This window comes from Neodiprion fabricii, chromosome 7 (assembly GCF_021155785.1).
Source record: "Neodiprion fabricii isolate iyNeoFabr1 chromosome 7, iyNeoFabr1.1, whole genome shotgun sequence".
In the NCBI taxonomy this organism is placed as follows: domain Eukaryota; kingdom Metazoa; phylum Arthropoda; class Insecta; order Hymenoptera; family Diprionidae; genus Neodiprion; species Neodiprion fabricii.
In genome coordinates this window covers 12,484,033-12,505,507 of record NC_060245.1, presented here as the reverse complement: position 1 = coordinate 12,505,507, position 21,475 = coordinate 12,484,033, and the positions used below count along the sequence as shown (strand labels likewise).

Below are 21,475 nucleotides of genomic sequence, written 5' to 3'. Positions count from 1 at the left end.
CACTCGAGACTCGGTCTGACGGAATTCCCTAACTGTGTTAAGTGTGGAACGATGTAGCGAAAGCCACTTAATTCTGACATCATATGCTGGTTATTCAATCTCGCCAATTACAGAGCACATCATCGTGTGGATCCTTCGTTTCACACGCGTTCAACCTTAATACCTCCTAATCTTCAACTCATACTTGGCGAACGTTGCACTTATGTCCGTAGAGCTAAAGATATTATTATCATTTCAATATTACGGTTGTTGATCTTGAGGAATCTCAGTCGTATATCGGAGGAATCACTTAACTGGATCCCCTCTCTACCTAATAGAGATTTTACACAAAACAATAACGAAAGTGGTTACCCCGTCATTTGGTTGAGAACGCCGAACACAAGTTTGAGCAGCCTACATATCGACAAAATTGCTAGTTATATCATTCTACATCCTGTTAATGATGAATACGATCAATCGAATTGTAAAAATTGGAAGTCGCTGCTACAGTTTGTGCATGGAAGTCAACCAAGAGTGTTGTGCTACCGCAGACGTCCGAGCTCAGAATAGCACGGAGAAAGCTCGTCTCTAAGCATCTAGAGTTTCCAAAAAGAAGCCCAAGAGGCTCAATCAGCTGCCGAAGGGGTCATATATGGGCCAGGAATCGCTGGTTCAGGATGAGAAGCGAATACCGCACCGCTACTCGAATAACGGCTTAGCAAAATAAGCACGCGTACTTTCTCTCGCGAATGAATTGAATCTATATTTGTCGACCCAACTGCAAATAGATCTCAGAAGATTTTCAATCCGATTGACTTTGAAATTGGATACAAGACTTTTAGATACATTATCTACGAAGCAGCGTACGATTTTAGTGAGAACTTGATCTGTGCTTTTTTCATTTGTATCAGATACCTTACAGTTTCATTATTAGTATAGAATGTTTAGCCATTGGCTTACCAGACCGCTCGATCATCAAGAAAAGCCTTTTGCAACTCAACCGTGCACTCCCCCATGAAGACACTTTCTCGGTCAGGGCAGTAGTCCCACAGAGTGACCTCGATGCTTCTATCCATTAGATCGTCACCGGGTACTCCAGAAAAATTGAGGGTTGCATTCCAAATTGGGTTCTGAGTAGGTTCAGCAACATCTGTCTTCAGCGAGCTCTGATCGCCACTAAAAAAATCGAGATGTCATTCTACACACAGATTGTCAACCAGAAGTGAATATTTGTCCAATAAAAAAATCTCGAGACAGTGTAATTTTTTTACCACAATTGATCTGAGATTGTGTAAAGAAACCCCGTAAATCAAACCTACCATGCTGGAACTAGACGAAGCTTTGCATATGCTTCAGGAGCAGTTCCGTACCCGGTGTCCTCGCGAGTGCATAATTCGTCTCCAGCTAGCACTGAGACTACAAGCTCTTTGCGTTCGGCCTCGTACCAGACCTGGATCTGAACTCGGCCTGTGACTTGTTTTTCTTTGGCGATTTGTTCCTATAAGAATGGAATGTAAACTATATAAAGTAACTTCAGTTATAGTAATCGTAGTCAGTACTTACGTCTGACAAGTATGGATCTATGAATTCAATTATACAAAGAAAACTAGTACTATAAGGTACGACAAATAATGTAAAGTATTGCAAGTAACGTATTTTATATTCTAATGGCAGGTTGAAACATTTTGGAATTTGGCAAAAATGACAATAGAAGCCTGGTTGTTTTCGTCATCTTATCCTTTTCATATTATCGTTCAACGGATAAATATCCAGTCAGCATAATTCGTTTTTTTTTGTATGTTATTTTTGATTATTTTGTACTGGCAATACAAGGTGAGTTGTTGGCTGAAATTTTGTTTTTTCTCTTGAGGTTGACTGAAGCTATATTTCATCTTCGTGAAGTTAAAGTTTGTAATGTAACGATCCAAGACAAAAATACGAAATTTTAAAGCTTTGAAATTAATTTGTGAATATTGCGGCTAAAATTAGTATATTTTGCTTAGTTTATCGAATTTTTATAGTTTTCGTCAATTCAGCGTTTCAAAAATTCAAGCCCATAATTCTTTTGTATTTTGAAATATCATTTCATCATGAAATTGTTGTTTCAGAGAAATCTTATATTTTATATTTCACTGATTCTACAGTTTATTATAATAACTCTCAAACTCTTGCCGTACAAATTTTTTTAATCTGGTATTCTATATCACGTATGTATTATGTATTGGGAAAATGACGACTTGTCCAATAAAACATGCAAAAGCGATATAGAAGTATTACGGGGAACGTGATGCTATTCCACAGTACATAATTATGACGGTGATATTGAAAAGATTACTAAGGTGCCTACTTGTTTGACGCAATAAATAAGAAGAAATCAAGATTCATGTAATGGAATAAAATTAATACAGAAAGAAACTATTACATTTCGATACATAATTTCGTTAACGTGTGTTTATAATATATATCGTACTTCACGTCACTATACAGTAATAAGTATGTAATATACATACTAGATATATAATTTATATATAATCTAATTTCCTACTTTTCTCTTTTTTTAATACAAAGGTATAGAGCTACAAAGGCGAAGAGTGTTTTTAGGTGGGTTCTTCTTCGGTTAAAAAAAAAAAATGACATGGTCATCTTTCATAGCGTATTGTTTTTCATCCTCTGGACGGGTGAAACGAATAACCACATTTTTATATATGTCTGTACAACAACCTCTATTCCTGATTTTTTCTAAAAAAAAAAACAGAAAAATTTTAGATCTGAAAATGAAAACGCTTGTGAACAAATCATTGCACAAGTCATCTAATAGATGTTCGAATGGAGTCCCGCAATCATAGTAATACGATTGTTTATTTATTAAGATTTTTTTTTCTTATAACCGAAGAAGATTCATAGCCGAAGCAAAGCAATCGAAAAACAAAATCAGGCTTGGACTAGCCTTGCGACTGGTTTCAATAGATTACATATGACTTCATACCTGCAATAAATTTTTCATTGTGATATTATGTACGTCTGCAGTATATGTACAGATTAATCGCAATGTAAATGATGCAATTTACTGTGAATGCAAATTTATAACTTCTTTGAGAATAAAGTGCCACCAGTCAACGAAGTAGTCCAAATTTTTGAATGGGCTGGTGAAAGCCGCAACAAATAGGTTTGACTCCAGGGGCAGCTTATCGATCCCAAAGCAACAAGATTACTGATCACTCTTCCTAGTCAAATAGATTCAAGCTTCTTTAGTATCATGTTCTTTTGGTGGAGAAGGAAACAGGGGAGTAAGAGTGAAAATTTACAGTACCAAGTCTGTAGTGAGTATTTGGCCCGTAATGTCTTTACATTCATTAAAAGTTACATAAATTTTGTTTTAGAATTCACAAATTTTATATTGGAATGTATTTTATATCAAAATTGAATAGGGTTTCAGGGAACAGAATTCGTTTGTTTTACAAACACCTAGTTATGGAGTGGAAAACTAGAGTTGGGTTGAATAGTTCCTAAACATATTGGGCCATGAATTCCTCACCGTTCTGTAGAAAATGAGAGACAGGAAACAAATTCTCAATATTTTTTTCAATTCTAGGCTATGTTTCTACCGAAAATTGTTACGTCAGCAAAATATTAGAATGCTACGTAGGCAGAAATTAAATCTGACCACTTCTTTCCAAAATTTTAAATAGAGATAAATGCATAACCAGATCCAAGCATGCCCCTGCGTCCTAATACGTAAGTCTAATTTTCAAAGGCAAATAACTAGTTCGTGCCAGTTGGGTGAGAGTAGCGTATACTGAGCAATAACTTTTGTACACTTACATTGTTTTGCATCTGCAATGTCATTTTTTAATTTTTTTTCAGTTCGTTTCGTTTCATTTCTCATCTTTATTTTTCTCTTGTTTAGGGAGACAGACAGAGAGGCAGAGAGATAGTAGGAGTAACAGTTCAATTTACGGAATATTTTAATATTTATTTAAGCATGTATTATTATATATTATATATGAGATTGAATTGAATCGAAGTGTAGTTAAATTGCATAATCAAAGTGAATTAATGTTGTAAGTTAAGTGAAAATAAGAGAAGACAAACGCGCACGAAAATGTGAAATTGAAAATTAAAATAAAGAAAAATACTAATCAATCCCTGAAATTGTCTTGTGACATTTATTCCCAACACTTATATTCAGTTACACTTTGATTGTTTTGCTTTTGTGTGAGTTTCAATTAAGAAAATTTTTTTTTCACTCTTCAACATATCTGATGGTTTTTTTGTTTCTGTCTTTCCTTTTGTTGGTTCTTCGCATTGATCCAATTATTATGTATACCGACATTCAATATTCGGTTTTTTACATTTACAATGACAAGTTCGTAATCCTCCATCATATAAATTCACTATAACGATAATTCATCAGCTGACAGTGGTTTTTCAGAGCTCTTTTTACTTTTTTTTTTTTAATGATTCACGATTTTTTCGATTTTATTATTTTTCTTATTAGGTGAAACTTTGACTTCTATTGAGATCCGAAGTTTATTAGGACGGCTATGGCAATACGGCATTGGTTGAATGACCACCTCGTTGTATTTCACGAATCATACGAATGTAGGCATGCGGAAGAGTTGGTGCCAACGGGAAGAGTCTTATTTTCTTGTTATATATGAATTAAGCATAAAGTATGATGAAAAATAATCAGTTGATGATGAAATATGATCTGATACGAGCATCATATATTTTGTCGCTAGATAATGGGATTTCTTGATGCTTTGGATCCCAATAATTGTCAATCTTGATAGAACTGGATTATGCATTAATCATGCGTGACCACGAGTTTACGAGAAGTAAAAAAACTACCCATGGTAAGTAAAGTGAAGGGAATGAAAGACACAAACAAAAAAGTGATAAATATTGTAACCGATTGTATATAACCACAACACATATAAGGTTAACAGACGCTATAAATATATGTATACCTGAAAACGCGTTAAAGCATATTAAATATCCTCCACGCGCCTAATATTATACATATGATACATGTAACATACTAAATAAAGATAATCTATCTCCATGGTAAGATTAAGCTATGTGTACAAATTTTTTCATCCATTTCTTGGATTGTTTTACCAATAATAGAAATATGTTGATGTATGTGTACAAGGTGAGTAAGTACAAACTCCGAGAATAGGAGGGGTTTTGTTAATCAATAGGCATCGCATATGACACAATCAGTTGCTTTGATAATAACGTAATCATACAAACGAGCAATACTAAATGATGTCAAATCTGTTGTTAAATATTACTCGTTTCAAATACCAACTGGTATCTCAAATAGTTCTGACTGAAGTTTTGTATCAAACGAGACGCCGTTCAGTTTGAATAGTTTTCTTAAAAGTTATGTACACCAGTATCGATACACATGTCAATTCAGGTATTTGATTGTTATACAACTCCATTACTGAACAATCTACATTTCACTACATTATTAATATTGGCGTTGTAATCGGAGAGCTCAGAGCCAAAAAATTCTGGTTTGCCAATGGCTAGTATTTGAATGTGCGAACATCCTATGGTCAGTCAAACCACCGTCGGGGCCGGTGTTACAGGTCCGCTTTTGAACACTGCGTAAATTCGAGGGTGGGGAAACGATTTTCTCAAAGCGGAAATTTATGTACAGGTTATACAATATATACAATAAAATGTAAAATTATAGGAACGAGTTGGATGTACGTAAGAATAGGGGTGATTTGTCAGGCTCTACAAAAAAAAGTGAATCTGATTTCTGAAATCGAAAAATTTTTTACAAGTAGTTTAATAAATATGAAGTACAAAATAAAAGAAAATAGTTAATCAACTATTTGATAGAACAAGGTTTGGCAATCATTGCGAAAAAGTGAAAATATCGAAAGTGTGATCGGCGCGGCGAGGATGCTTGCTCTTCTTTCGTTTTCAGGTTGAATATTTTCATTGAAGGAGAATAACTTCAGGCGAGAAAAAAATTGCTAATTCTCATGATTCTTTTTGTAAGAGGAAGACTTCTTCAACATTATTCAACATATTATAAGTTTTGGCTGTTACATCATGTTTTTCATTTCAAATTTTTTCAAATAACGGAGATATGGTACGGTGTTTCGTCTGGGTCGTAGTGAATGTCGACAGACACGTGTGACACTTAGCAACGGCTGGATGAATTGCAACCAAACAAAAATTTAATTTTGATAACACTTAATTGTAGAATACAAACCTACTGAATGTAAAAAATACAGAAAACTAATGACATGGTACGCTTTGAAATGATAACATGGAATTGTTTAACAAAAAATGGACATATTTTGCTATAAAAGCATACTTTTTTGAATTCAAAGTAGTGTATATATGACAGTTCTGGACCACACAATGGCGCGCTCCCCCCTAGCTCCCCTCGAGCTCCCCCGTAGCCCCCAAGCTCCCCCGTAGCCCCCCCCCCCCCCCCCCCGTGTTGACCATTTTCGCGGTTTGCCGCAAGATGGCTATTTTCATAGGATTTGACACACACCGACACACACACACACACACACAATGATTCCTGTCGAGACTTGTTTGGCGCCGGAAAGCCGCACATAAATCGGATAGGGTAAAAACCCGCTAGAACTATTGAAAAAATTCCAGGAAATTGCTCTTTGAGATGGTGCCGGCAATGAACTTTGCTGGTGGTGATGCACTTGAATCAATCTGGGGCAGTGGGAGTGGTCCCATAAAAATTCCTTGCACAATATGCGTGTCGAGACTTGTCCAATGGAAAATTGTAGTGGGGATGGGTGGTATATAAAGCGTACGTCTATCGTGATCGCCACTCTGTTCTCAATGTATTCTCATTGTGAACTGTTCTCGCTTGTGAAATAATCTCGAAACGCGATGGATCTAGCAAAAGTTAACCACGTCAGCCGCCTGGAGAATCTGCCAACCAAGAAGATGTCGGAACTCGAAATTGGAGGAGAGGTACATGGAAGTGGCACCGTGGCATGACGTGAACCATGGATACTCTCCAGCGAACAACCTCCAGCAAGCAGCAGCGCCAAGCTCAATTTCGTATGATGACAACTCTGAATACATCCCGGCATACAACTGCGCCTTTGAAAATGTGCAGCGACTAAGGAGTTGGTATTCGAAGAAGTGTACCAGCTCCCTCGAGAAATCCTTCCGTCTATACGAAGAATTGGACGGTTTAAGGGCAATGATGTCCAAGGATATAGCTTTTTTACCAAAAGAGTTTATCCGCACGTTCGCATCACACTCCATCAATGATGCGTGGGATAAACTACCAGAGAATATGAAAATGGACTACGTCATCACAAGTTTCCGCAGATGTAGCATACATTACACACCAAGACCCGATGGCGATATGGTGGATGGACCGAATCCTCTAATTAAAGACGGTCTAGGTTGCAATCGTGTGTATAGATAACATGGACAATATTCACTAAAATAACAACAGAATTTATTACAATATATACAATTATATTCGGATTTATATGTAGAATATTCAATAGAATTAATCCCAATTATATCATAGCTTATACACAGAATTGAAAAAATTTACTATTCGATAGAATTATAATATAGAAATAGGATACATTACAAATATATATCTTTATAACTTTTACCCATTCTCGTCATACAAAATGAAATATTATGAATTTTCACTCGGGAAAAATATATAATCAATAATTGTGAACTTAGCGTGGTGTATTCCTCAAAATAATCCATAAAATCATCATCGTTATCCTGTTCGCTAACATTATCATCATCATCATCATCATTGCTATTTTCGACATCCATAATTATTACGATAGTTTCATTCGCCCATTTTTCTACGATTATTTCCATACATATATCACCGTAATTTATTTAATGTTGGCTGTTTGGTCTCACTCGAGCAGCTCGCGCATCCTCAACGAGATCCCGAAGCTCCGCCAACGAGAACTTGCGTGTTGCTTCGGAAAAGCCTATAATTATCTCTTCCTCAGCCTCCTCATCCTCGCCCGAATCAATGATCGACCACTCATCGTCATCATCACTTGAATGAGATGGCATTTTTTCTTTCTAAAATTGATTCGCGATGAAAAATCTGTGAAAAGAGCAAGCCGAAATAGAAAAGTTGATGCTGCTGCACTCATCATTTATATGCATGATGAATCTTTAATTCAAAAAAGTGTCCACCTATTCAAAATGAGTGATATGGAGAAGGTGTGGAAGTTACTAGAATTTTATTTTAATGTAGTGATACACACCAATCCTCGTCCGAATAATAACCATCATCGTCAGCTCTATCGATGTTTCCCAGCATTTGATGGATTTGATCAATGTCATACAGAAGCAAACCGAATCTGATGCGTACGTCTTCGCAACCGTCAAAATCATTATCAAACTCAATGCCCACTTCCCGTACATTCACCTCCACCCACTCGTCATCACCATCCCCGCTATTCCAAACACCCTCCACCTCCGCTTCCTCCTCCTCCGGTTCCTCCTCCTCATCCTCCACATCACTCGATGATGATGATGATTCTAGATGATGCTCGCCAGCCAAATTATGTTCAAACTCGCGATCATCATCACCAACACTATCGTCAATACATCGCTCGGGGACGATAATTAGCGTATCAGCATCACTATCAGTCAATTCATCCTCATTATCCTCCTCATCATAAGTCGCCCCTCTGCACACCCGCTTATATGTCGGCGATCGTGGTGGTGAATGGGGTGGGGAGTCTGATGACCCTCTTTTTCATCCTTTCATATTTTTTCGATATGATTCTAAAATTTTTCCAGAATTTTTATGGATATGATGATACGGAATACAGAAAAGTTGAAACAAATCGAAAAACTGTGTTAACATACTAATCAAATGCGATAATCATTACGGAATTCAAATCAACGTTCACAGTATCGTAAGAGGATCAGCGAAGCACCATATACATATACATATATGTGTATTCTGTAAAGTACTCACAAAAAATATAAACTCGTTGAAGTCTATAAGGTTATTTGGAAATTAACAAATGAGGCGAAATCTATATTAAAAATCTTGTACAAAGTATGAGGAGTAGAGTGAAAATTTTAATTTATTTATAAATATAACCACACATGAGCCGTCATTATGTTTGAAATTCATTCATTCATCCATTCATTCATTCCTGGTGTATATAGTTAAAACAGGGTATATTGTTAAAAACAGTGTATATGGTTAAAAACAGTGTATATGGTCAAAATGGGTGAATATCGTTGAAATTATAAATCATTGTCCATCACTGTTTTTCGTCGAGGCACTATACTTTCTGATATCACTTTTAATGTTCTTCGTTTTATCGTCTCTTTTAAATTTGGGCTTGGGTTTGGAGTGTTTAATTTTTAATTTAATAGGTATGTCCTCGTAGTTTAGATTTCCGTTATTATTTTTAAATGGTCGATTTTCGATCAGTTACGATTTCATTTCAGAGAGGAACACCTCCGCACCTCCTTCCTCCTGGAGAGACGTAGACCAAGCCTCCTTAATTTCGAATTTGTGACCAGGTTCCCCACTCCCTGGGTCTAGCCTAATCCGATCGTGCCGTCTTCATTGCGCGGTGATATTTGAACCATTACAAGTCTTAAGATTTTTCAAATGAACACCGTTTTTTTTTTTTTTTCACAACTTACTCAAAAACGCTTGTTTTCACACGAAGGATTTTTAAAGTTACCAGAGAAGTTTTAAACCGCTGTTCGAATTTATACTAAAGGAGTCGCACCCACCCTCCACCGGGCAAAAACCAGCCGGCCAATCATTTGTAGAGCATGCACCACGTGACATACAGACAAAAGAGTGACGCAGGGGAGGCATTATAAGCTGGGAGAAAATTTTATAAAGAGCTCGCCAGCTTTTCGTTGGCTGATTTTTTTCTCGTTGCATACCCCACGCTGATATAGTTGGGGATGTGCAGGCTCGGACTTGATCGCTATAAAGAGTCGTAAAACCCAAAACTGTGTGTACACATACCAGCCGGTCAAGAGCGGGCAAGACAAGATTTTTCTCACACCAAACACTGTTCGCTACCTGCTTTTCGTGGACCGATTTTTCCCACCACATGTCCCACGCTGATTAACGACTCATAAAACCCAAAAATTGCATGTGCACATACCATCCGGTCGAGGGTTGGCAAGACAAGATTTTTCTCATGCCAAACACTGCGTACTACCAGCTTTTCGTTTGCCGATTTTTTTCTCGTTGCATACCCCACGCTGATATGGTTGGAGATGTGCAGGCTCGGACTTGTTCGCTATAAAGAGTTGTGAAACCCAAAACTGTGTGTACACATACCAGCCGGTCAAGAGCGGGCAAGACAAGATTTTTCTCACACCAAACACTGTTCGCTACCGGCTTTTCGTTGACTGATTTATCCTATATAAGCTCGACGCATCTGATGCAGACTCATTAGTCTTACACGCTACATGCAAGTCAAAAGTTATACAAAGTTCAGCTTATATCAACGTCAAAGTCATGGTACTCAAAGCGTATATGAGACTTGCAAAGCAGATGGAGGGGACGTACAATTTGCTGAGGGAGCAACCTCCCGGAGAAGAAAATGACGCTATCACCAATCATTGCACTGATATTGGAATTGCGCATATACAAGTTCTGCGCGATATTTCCATGCAACGAGGAACAACACTTGGTGCGAAAATACGGATCCAACCTACGATCACACTCCTACAATCTTGGGTGACGAAGATCAGGAAGTTGCAACAGCGCACGGTGGTGACGGGTGGAAATATCGGTACTCCTGCGGGTGTAGAGTGGGACGACATGGATAGTGCTTTTGCCAGCCGAATCAGAACAGGGGTTGTCACAATTCTCCGTCACGAAAATTTTGACGCCTTCCTGGACTATGTGCAGCGCGTCGTCACCGAGAAGCTGGAGCTGGTACTGCGCGAGGAGGGAAATGTGGAGGTTAACCTTATATTATCGTGCAAATTCGAGAATGCCAAGCGCGAAGAGATCTTCACCAAAGTTAAGAGCTTTAACACCTCCAACGTTACGATTCTTCTGCCATTGAGCGATATAAATGGCTGGTTTACACGTGCACGGGGTGATCTGTCATCAAAGGTGAAAGATTTCAAGCAACGCGATTCCGGCTAGAGTATGATTGAGATCCTCAACATCGCTGTAAATATCAACCGGTATCAGCCTCTCGCTGCGGGGGCTCCAACATTCATCGAGCTGCCCCAAGACATTCGACATAAAAAGGCTGTGATCAACGTACGGAACGAGGACGCAAAATGCCTTCTCTGGTCCGTTACAGCAGCCCCCACCCGGTCAACACCCACACCGATAGGACTAGAAACTATCGTCGCTATATTTCTGAGTTAGACTGTACAGGTATCAAATTTCCTGCTACTCTACATGATGTGAAGAAGCTTGAGAGATTGAATAATGTGCGAATCAACGTATATGGGATAGAATCTCAAACTTTTTCGCATGATGCAAAATCAAATAAAAGCGTCATTGTGCTAATTTATTTGAGTAAAAATTTGCATAGCGTGAACATTGACACGATCCATCTTCCAATGGTTGAGAGTAATCCGGAAGACGATATGACTGGTGAGTTTGCACCGAGATTCCACTTTGCTTGGATTAAAGATCTTTCCCGATTGGTGAGCAAACAATTGTCTGATCATAATGGTCAACTGTTTTCATGTGACAGATGCTTGTGCCACTTCAGCGTGAAACACGCCTACGACAATCATCGACAAGATTGTATTATGCTAAATAAAGTACGCATGGAATTTCCCAAATGTGAAGATTTATTACTTTCCAATTTTCAAAACAAAGGCACCGTTCCGTTTGTCGTATACGCCGATCTCAAATGCATATCGATCCTCAAACCTGTAGATGAATTTGAAACTCGTAAGACTTGTGTTATTCAAAACCATGTCCCGCACAGTGTGGGGTACTACGTACATTGCACGTACGATGAGACATTATCGGAGTTCCACGGTAAACGCGGTGTCGATTGCATACATTGGTTTATGAAACAGCTTAAAGATTTATCAATTCAAGTAGAGTCACGCATCAAAAACATAATTCCGATGAAGGCTCTTACCCAAGTGCAACGCGATCGTCACATGGGCGCAAAGAATTGTTATATTTGTGAAAAACCGTTTACCCCTAAGGAGAAAAAGTGTTACGATCACTGTCACTTCACGGGTAAATATCGTGGTCCTGCTCATAATCGGTGTAATTTGAATTTCAGAGAGTCGCACACAATTCCAATAGTTTTCCACAATTTGTCCGGTTACGATTCTCACTTTTTAATAAAATCCCTAGCGTCAATTTTTCCCGGTAAAATTACACTGCTACCCATAAATAAGGAAAAATATATATCCTTCACGAAACGCGTCGATGGAACAATGATGCACTTGAGATTCGTCGATTCGTTTCGATTGATGGCTAGCAGCATCGATAAACTTTCCACATACTTGACCGATACCGATGAACGCATAACACGTAAATTTTATAATAACCCGACTCAGTCCAGTTTGATGACCCGCAAAGGCGTTTTTCATATGAATACGTCGATTGTTGGAGGAAACTCGATGAAACGCGATTACCTGCAAAGGCGCATTTCTACTCTCATCTCACCAGTTCAAATATCAGGGACACCGATTACGAGCACGCGAAAACTGTTTGGGTGGAATTCCATTTAGAGTCATTGGGGGGCTATTCAGATTTATATTCAAAGACCGATGTTCTTTTGCTTGCCGATATTTTCGAAAATTTCCGCGCTAGCTGCTTCAAAACATACGATTTAGATACGTTGCACTACTACACTGCACCGGGACTTGCTTTTGACGCGATGCTCAAGCATACTAATGTAAATTTGCAACTTTTAGACAACCCTGAAATGGTGTTATTCATTGAAAGAGCCATTCCAGACGGCGTGGCACAATGTTCTAATCGACACGCTCGGGTCAATAACAAATTCATGGGAAAAAATTTTGATCCTAGTAACGTGAAATCATATCTCACGTATTTTGACATGAATAATCTGTACGGTGCAGCCGTACAAGTGGAATATGTCTATGCTCATCACTGAACGGTCACTGAACAAATGATGATTTTATGTTCACACGTCGCTAATAAACAATTCCGGCCTCGCGCAACTCTTCAATAATGAAGACTATTTCGTTGGAATGGCTGGTATTGCCTGCAGTCTGTGACGCCATAAGCAGCCGGTGGCGATCTACAATTTCATTCGGACCATCCTAGTAGACGTAATCAACATCTTTTCCCTGCATTCGCGCAATCTTGAAGTCAGGTAAGCCCTTACCTGATTTTTTCGGCGGGCCAACGTGTTGTGTAATGAAATTTCTATACTTTGCGCTTTTTAAATCATCTCGAAGGCTTCCATCGGCTTGGTAACGTTTCCGATGCGCGTTTGTCGTCGTTAAAATTTTTATTTAATTATTCTCATCCACATCATTTACAATCGATGCATCGGGTGATTTTGTAAACAGTAATTCGAGTAATTTAGGTGTTCTCTCATAACTTTTATCCTCCACATTGACCAGATTATCAGTGAAATTAATCGGCGTATTACCAATCATCATACCGTTTGTCAACTTTCGAACACCGTGTGTGGTATCCGAATCCCTCTTTTCACTTGTGCTGAATATTTTCAAATATTGCGCCGTGGAATCCGTTGTTTTCTTCACCGGCGTACCTGTAGTAGAAATTTCACCAAACTTCAGTGTTTTATCATTTGCATCCATGAAATTCCCCTCATCCATATTGTCATCCCCTTCATCATCATCATCATCATCATCCCCGGTACTCTCGTCATCTTTTTCTTTTTCTTTTTTCATATTGACATCCGGTAGTTCCGTTTTAATGAATAATAAATTTTCTCGGGAACTTGGACAGAATTGATCAGATTCAATTTATCAAAATTTGCAACGTTTCGTTGGTTTTATTTATTTTCCAACTTCATCAGGCAAGCTGTAACAGATGTACATAAACTTTAAAATTAAGTTGCATAAAACAATAGACATGATACATGTAAGTTACAAATTCAGAAATAATAAACTAAACAAAATTGCAAAATATTTACTTTTGAGGTTAAATCGTCGTTAAAATCCTCTGGTCCATAACATCAAGTCAAAATTATGTTTAAATGAGACTAGACAGATATATACATTTTTGTTTTTTTGATAAAATTATAAACTCATTGTGCCAATAAATTAATTTGAATAAAATAAAATGGACAAATATGATGATGGACAAATACACATGTCAAACGTAGTGACTCTTAAATCACAGACTGTACTGCTCTCACACAGTGTGATAGTACGTGTGGAGGTCGCATTATCTGTATTGTCAACATGACTCTGTTGTCCATGACTAGTACTGTTTATATTGTGCGCGAAAGTTCAACCTCTAAGTAAAATAAAAATATTTACTATGACTTCACTAAATCCTTGACCTCATTTATCAGGTCACTGTAAATTGTACTAAGATTTTGCGTGTCGGATCTAAAATTGACACAATTCATCGCCTTAATAAAAATCATTTCACTTAGGTTTCTCTTTATGTAATTTTTCTCCAGATCTAAAATCTCCACATCATCGAACTGAAAGTTATGACCATCTTCAACAAAGTGATGTTCCGCTAATGCTGTTTTGTTGTTTTTTATGGACTTCTCAGGTCTGCAGTCAAGTTTGTGTTGTCTCACTCTGGCTTTTAATTTTTGCCTGGTTTGTCCAACGTACCATTTCCCACACGAGCACGGAATCCTGTATACTAGGCCAGATCTATCTTCTTTCTTCACTTTGTCTTTTAGCCGGGAAAATAGATCCTTAACCTTGAATACATTATAGAATACCAACTTGCAGTTGGTGTGCCTGAATAAAGATCCCAGTCTTGGTGACAAGCCTTTTATGTAGGGAAATCTGCTAAACGACCAATTCTTGTTGACATTGTTGCTCCTGATGTTGTTTTTAATCCTCTCGGACACAATTTTCTCACACTTGCTGATGACCTTGTTTGGATAATTGTTAGATGACAGTAATTTTCTAACCATGCGAATACTTTCCTTGGTCTTGTTCACATGACTCAAGCGCATGGCTCTGTTCAAAAACCCTTTTGCAACCCCCAATTTCTGGCTCAATGGATCATTGGAATTAAAATTCAAAATTCTTCCTGAGCTGTACGGTTTCTTGAACCAAGAAGTTATAAGATCACCATCTTCTGATCTTTCTATTAGTATGTCCAAAAAAGGCAACTTCCCGTTATTCTCAACTTCCAAGGTAAACTGGATGTCCTTGTCAACACTATTAAACACATCTAAGATGATGTCTACTTTATCCTTTGGAACTACTGCGAAGAGATCATCAACATACGACTTAATAATTGGAATTTCAAAGTCAAGGTGAGTCAACGCCATTGAAACAACATAATCTACTGTAATGATGGCAATTGAAGGACTTGCTGGACTCCCCATCGCACATCCTTCCTTCTGAAGGTAAAAATTGCCATCAAACACGAAATATCCCGAGTCGTAACAAAAATCAATAAGCTCTAGTAGAGTAGTCTGGTCCAATTGCACAAATTTCTGGATTTCATCCCACCGCTCAATGATGATTTTCCTTATTAAACTGTTATGAACATTGGTAAAAAGAGATACTACGTCCAGTGATATTAAAACATGGTCTTCGTTTGCCTTTTTCAGTTTGATTTGGTCTAAAAAATGAAATGAGTCTGTCACATTATATTTCAGACTCATTACGAACGGTAGCAGACTCTTGTGAACAAAATTGGCGATCTCATAACCTGGTGATCCTATGCTACTGACCACTGGTCTAAGTTTACACCCAGGTTTGTGGGTTTTCCTTAAGCCATAAATTCTTGGTGCCAATGCACTGTAAGTTCGCATTACCTTACCTTTGACTTGATGTTATGGACCAGAGGATTTTAACGACGATTTAACCTCAAAAGTAAATATTTTGCAATTTTGTTTAGTTTATTATTTCTGAATTTGTAACTTACATGTATCATGTCTATTGTTTTATGCAACTTAATTTTAAAGTTTATGTACATCTGTTACAGCTTGCCTGATGAAGTTGGAAAATAAATAAAACCAACGAAACGTTGCAAATTTTGATAAATTGAATCTGATCAATTCTGTCCAAGTTCCCGAGAAAATTTATTATTCATTACATTTAACATGGATGAGAACCAAGATTTGGAGTTCCGTTTTAATTTCATATTAAATATGCTGCTGCTGCTGTCTTGAGGTATCAACCAATTCTTGCAACGGTGTTACCAAAGACTTGAATACCTCTTCCATAACCTGTTCGGCCGTGTCTTTGTCCAACTTGAGCATCTTATTCTTTCGCCGTATGACATCGGATGCTTTCGACGTTTCACTCAATGTATCGCTATGCTTACGAATTTTGGCACTCTCCATGTTGCCAGCTCGATTGTTGCAACGAAACTGTGCAAGTTTATGTTAGTTTATGCTTATAAAGCAGTCAAACCCCTTACTGTATCGCCCCCCATTGATTGCGCTGTCCTTGTCAATTACGGTAAAACTGTAATTGTCATCATTCCAGCATGCCAAGCACAAGTCTTTAAATTGCTGATACGGCATGTCCGTGTTCACATGATCGTTGTAGATATGTTTCAGATTCATATCATCCCGCCGAAATAGCACTAACAAGTTTGCATTGTCCCGCACTAGGTGTTTTGGACTGCGCGCATACGTTTGACTTGGATAAAAGCTATCGATCTCGCGATGCCTGCCCATGCTGAAGTATGCTCTGATATTATCCTGCCTTTCACAGGCCACATGGTCGAAAATCATAACAGAGTTGGGGCGAGCATCTTCCGGTTTTACAACCTCATCGTTCTCGCGAAACAGGAAATAAACCGCTCCCTGCACGGGTTCGAGTAACTTTTGCAAAAATTCATACTTCGGCTGGATGAGAGATTTCGAATAGACGTAGACATTTTTGAATCGCAATCCATTGCCATGGGTGATGAGTGCGAGAAGAGCGTTAGTTTTAACGCAATTACATGACCCGCAAAAATTGCTCTAACAGTATTTGGCAGCAATTTTCCATGTCGTTTTCCTATCTTCCTCTTACCACGTCGAACCATTTTATCAAAATTCGCGATAGGTAGTTTATCGGGCTGATCTTGAAATCTCATGATGCTTCGTTAGCATGATAACGAGAACTAAGATGACGGTATATAAATTCCTCCTTTCATAGAAGTCACGATAGTTGTTGCCCGACTATGAGGACGTGCACACCGAAGAAACGCGGTGGTGTTCTGTTGAATGAAATCATCAATCATCTCCCAGTTGAATTGCATGTGCTAGGGTATCAGTACTGCGAGCCTGGAACGAAATTGGCTAAGAGGTAGGCGCGTGGAGATTTGGGGATCAATACGCTGGATGCCGCGTGTGAAGACCACGACATTGCATACGCAAAGAATCGCAATATCGCAGCGAGAAATCTTGCCGACAAAGCGCTTGCTGAGAACGCGTGGAATTGCGTCTTGGCCAAGAACGCTAATGTGGGTGAAAAGGCTGTATCCTGGGGAGTCACCAACACCATGCAAGCAAAATCTAAACTCGGAATGGGTTTAGCTGTGAAGCGGTCGAAATTTGGAGCGCCTGCGAAGAAGAAATCTAGAACTGGCGGGAAGAGTTAGCAGCGGAAGAGAACTGTGGATCTTAAATCCATCATCACAGCAGCAAAGGTCGCCATGCGACCGGGTTATAAAGCCGTCGAGTCAGCGTTGGCCGGTGCACGTGCGGCCGCGTGTGGCACTGGGAAGAATGTTCGTACGCCTCGCGTCATACCTGTGCCTGATAAAATTGGCGGCATCCTGCCGTTTCTCATTCCAATTCTGGCCGTCCTAAGCGCTACTGAGGCTCTTGCGGGTGGTGCTGCGGGTATAGCTAAAGCTGTCAACGAAGCTAGTGTCAACAAACATCAGTTAAACGAGGCCAAACGGCACAATGCAACAATGGAGGCGATTGCTTTGGGCAAGGGATTATACCTGCGACCCTACCGCAGCGGAATGGGCCTGTACTTACGTCCGGCAACAAACTAGTAAAGCTACCACACCGAGCTTTCACCAACATTGATGTACGCAACTATGCTAAAAATATGAAAATTTCACATTTTTGAGGGGTTTTCATGCGGAATGATCTGCCGAAATCAGGACTAAAAATGCTGGAATCCGCTATTATTAATCTTGCTGGTAAAAACGGTCCAGGGACACATTGGGTTGCATACAAGAAAAATGGTGACCATGTTGTGTATTTCAATAGTTTTGGTGATTTGAAACCGCCTGAAGACTGGATGAAGTATCTCGGTGTTGGTAGCGTTGAATACAATCATAAGAGGTGTCAGGAATATGATACTGTGATTTGCGGCCACTTGTGTTTCAAATTTCTCAGCGAACAACTATAAAAAGACAAGTGTTACATGAACAAGCATTAGTCATGTCGGAATCGTTGACGTTAACACTGTCAGGCACATCCTCCGTGCTGGAGACTCAATATTTCCCCCCAATCGAGTTATCACCAGAGAAGAACTATGTTCTCGGTCTCGTCGAGTTCCTGACATTTGATTCAATACCCAATATTCACGAGACATGTAATGAATTTTACCTGAAACGAGTGGACAACAGCAGAGAGAGCATCACGATACTCACAGGAAGCTGTGATATTGGGGATATTGAAAAATTTCAGCGTAAGGAGCTACCCTCCGATATCACCCTCAGTCTGAAAGCTAACAACAACGAGCTGAACAGTGAAGTCACGTGCAATCATGTGATAGACTTCAAGCCCAAAGATCCCATCTGCCGATTATTGGGATTTAAGGCGGTTGAGCTATCACGGAACGTTACTCATAAATCTGAATTACCCGTAGCCATACTAAAGGTTGATACTTTACGCGTTTAGTGTAGCACAACCACAGGGGCGTACATAAACGAGCATCGAGCTCACACGATTCCCGAATTTTTCCCAACCGTTCCATCGGGATATAAGATTGTCGAAGTGCCTATCAGCGTCATTTACCTGCCAATCGCCGTACAGTCGATACATCATTTACAACTGAGAATAGTCGATCAAGACGACGAGCTGAATAATTTTCGCGGCGAAACGATGACTGTACGTTTACACGTGAAGTCACTCAAATAATGGGAATCGTGTTTGAGACGAGAAAGTTGGGCAAAAGTTATAAAAGTCAAACGTCATGGTCAAAAATCATCCGTCGCCCGACACCTCTGACAACGTTTACACCGCCTATGAGACTGACGCATCGGAACGTTCGGTTTCTCCAGAGCCTGGGTCTTCGATTACGTGGAAATTTTGCAAAATAAGAATTCGTGTTTGCTGCATCCTGTGTGTGTTACCATGGAAGAAATAATAAGAATACAGAAGCCTGTGGTATTCGACGAATCGATCGCGCACTCTGAGATTCATGCTCATCAGCCGTTTGCATCATCCACCTTCCAGAACAACGATGAAATCCATATTGTTGTTCAACATCAAGACTTGTGTCTCCTGCCCAGTCAAAGCTCTCTATACATTCATGGAAAAATCACAAAGGATGATGGTGTGGCTGCGGTGACGGTTACGAAATTGATCAATATGGCCGTTTGTCATTTGTTTGAGGAAGTTTGCTATGAGTTGAACGGTGTAGAGATTGATCGGAATAAAAATGTTGACATCACCAGCACTATGAAGGGTTACGTATCCTTGACTCCAGGCCAGCAATATAGTCTGGAGAATACCGGGTGGTTAAGTGGGGATAACGAACTAACCGATGCCGCTGGAAATTTCGATGTTGTTTTACCGTTAAAGTAGGTGCTAGGCTTCGCCGAAGATTATCGTCGAGGCATTGTCAATGCTAAACACGAGTTAATTCTCACACGTTCCAACACTGATTTGAATGCCGTAATTCAGGCCTCGCACATGGAAAACTTTCAAATCACCCTAAATAAAATCGAGTGGTTGTTGCCCTACATCAAACTGGCAGATAAACCGAAAATCCAGCTACTCAACTCCATCGCCAAGGATCCGGCCATATCCATGAGTTTTCGGCATGTATGGCATATATGGCATATATGGTCGGTCAAGACATCGACGCAGCTTGAGAAGCCGAGATATGTCGTTCTAGGATTTCAAACTGCAAGGAGAAACGAGCCGCTGAGAAATGCTGGCGTATTTGATCATTGTCGGATCAGAGATGGAAAACTCTTTCCAAACTCACAGTGCTATCCGTACGGAAATATGAATCTTGATATCTACAATCATCAATACGCCATTCTCTATGATATGTATGTTCGGTTTCAAATGACCTACTACAAGAAAGAAGCTGAGCCGTTGCTATCGAAGCGTGAATTTATAAACCAAGCTCCCCTTATCGTCATCGATTGCTCCAAGCAGAAAGAAACATTGAAAACTGGACCTATGGACATTCGATTGGAATTTGAATCCAGCATTACGTTCCCACCACACACTTCTGCCTACTGCATGATCTTGCATGACCGCATTGTTGAATATAATCCAATTAGTCGTACTGTAAAAAAATTGGCACAAGTCAATTCTGGAATAATATGTTTAATCAATATGGATATTGAAAATACTATGTAAAATTTTACTCGTTAAAATTTAGAATAAGATAATTTAGAATAGAATAAGAAAATTGAGTGTAATTGATGTTAAATGAAAAAATTGTTTGAAGCATTCAAAACGCCATTTTGAACCTTCCTTCAGGGGTCATATCCTGGAATTTTTTCAATAGATCTAACAGGTTTTTATCCTATCCGATTTATGCGCGGCTTTCCGGCGCCAAACAAGTCTTGACAGGAATTATTTTGGGTGTGTGTGTGTGTCAAATCCTATGAAAATAGCTATCTTGCGGCAAACCGCGAAAATGATTAACGGGGGGATTCAGGGGGTGGGGGGTTACGCCGCGGATTTGTGGGGGCGGGTATGGAGGGGAGGGGGGAGCTCGGGGGAATGCGCCATTTTGTGGTCCAGAACTGTCATATATACACTACTCTTCAATCGCATAAATATTCAGATTTGTATTTGAGATATTAGTCATGAAGATTTGTACCAAATTTGTTTGGAATCGGTTGATTAGTTTTTGAGCTATATGTCACGCACGTTTTGAAAATGTAGTTTCGAGTAAAACGCGTTTGAGCAAGCATACCCCTGTTGATTCAGGCAGGTGATGGTAATATTATGCAGGGTCCATGATTTATTTTCTTCGCTAACATTTTACACCCAATACAATACCGAAAATCGCAGAAAAATCAACAGATCATTAGGATGTTTCGAAATTGCTCAATTCAGAAATAATAAAGGTATCGCAAAATTCATGCCCTTGTTTCTTCAGAACACTATTTTAAACTCATTTGAAGAGCTCAAAAACTCATTTAAAAAAATCTCAAACTCTG

The 21,475-nt window shown here is 39.1% G+C and overlaps 1 protein-coding gene across 1 annotated transcript in view; it reads right to left on the bottom strand.

The window, feature by feature from the left end:
• Positions 1-21,475, bottom strand: part of LOC124186843 (regulating synaptic membrane exocytosis protein 1) — a 1,552,625-nt gene that overhangs the window by 18,217 nt on the left and 1,512,933 nt on the right. Inside the window, exons 16-17 of the mRNA XM_046578894.1 lie at positions 1,299-1,477; positions 940-1,155 (exon numbers count right to left, since the gene is read on the bottom strand). Coding sequence (XP_046434850.1) covers positions 940-1,155; positions 1,299-1,477 — 395 coding nt within the window. The remainder of the gene's footprint in view (positions 1-939; positions 1,156-1,298; positions 1,478-21,475) is intronic.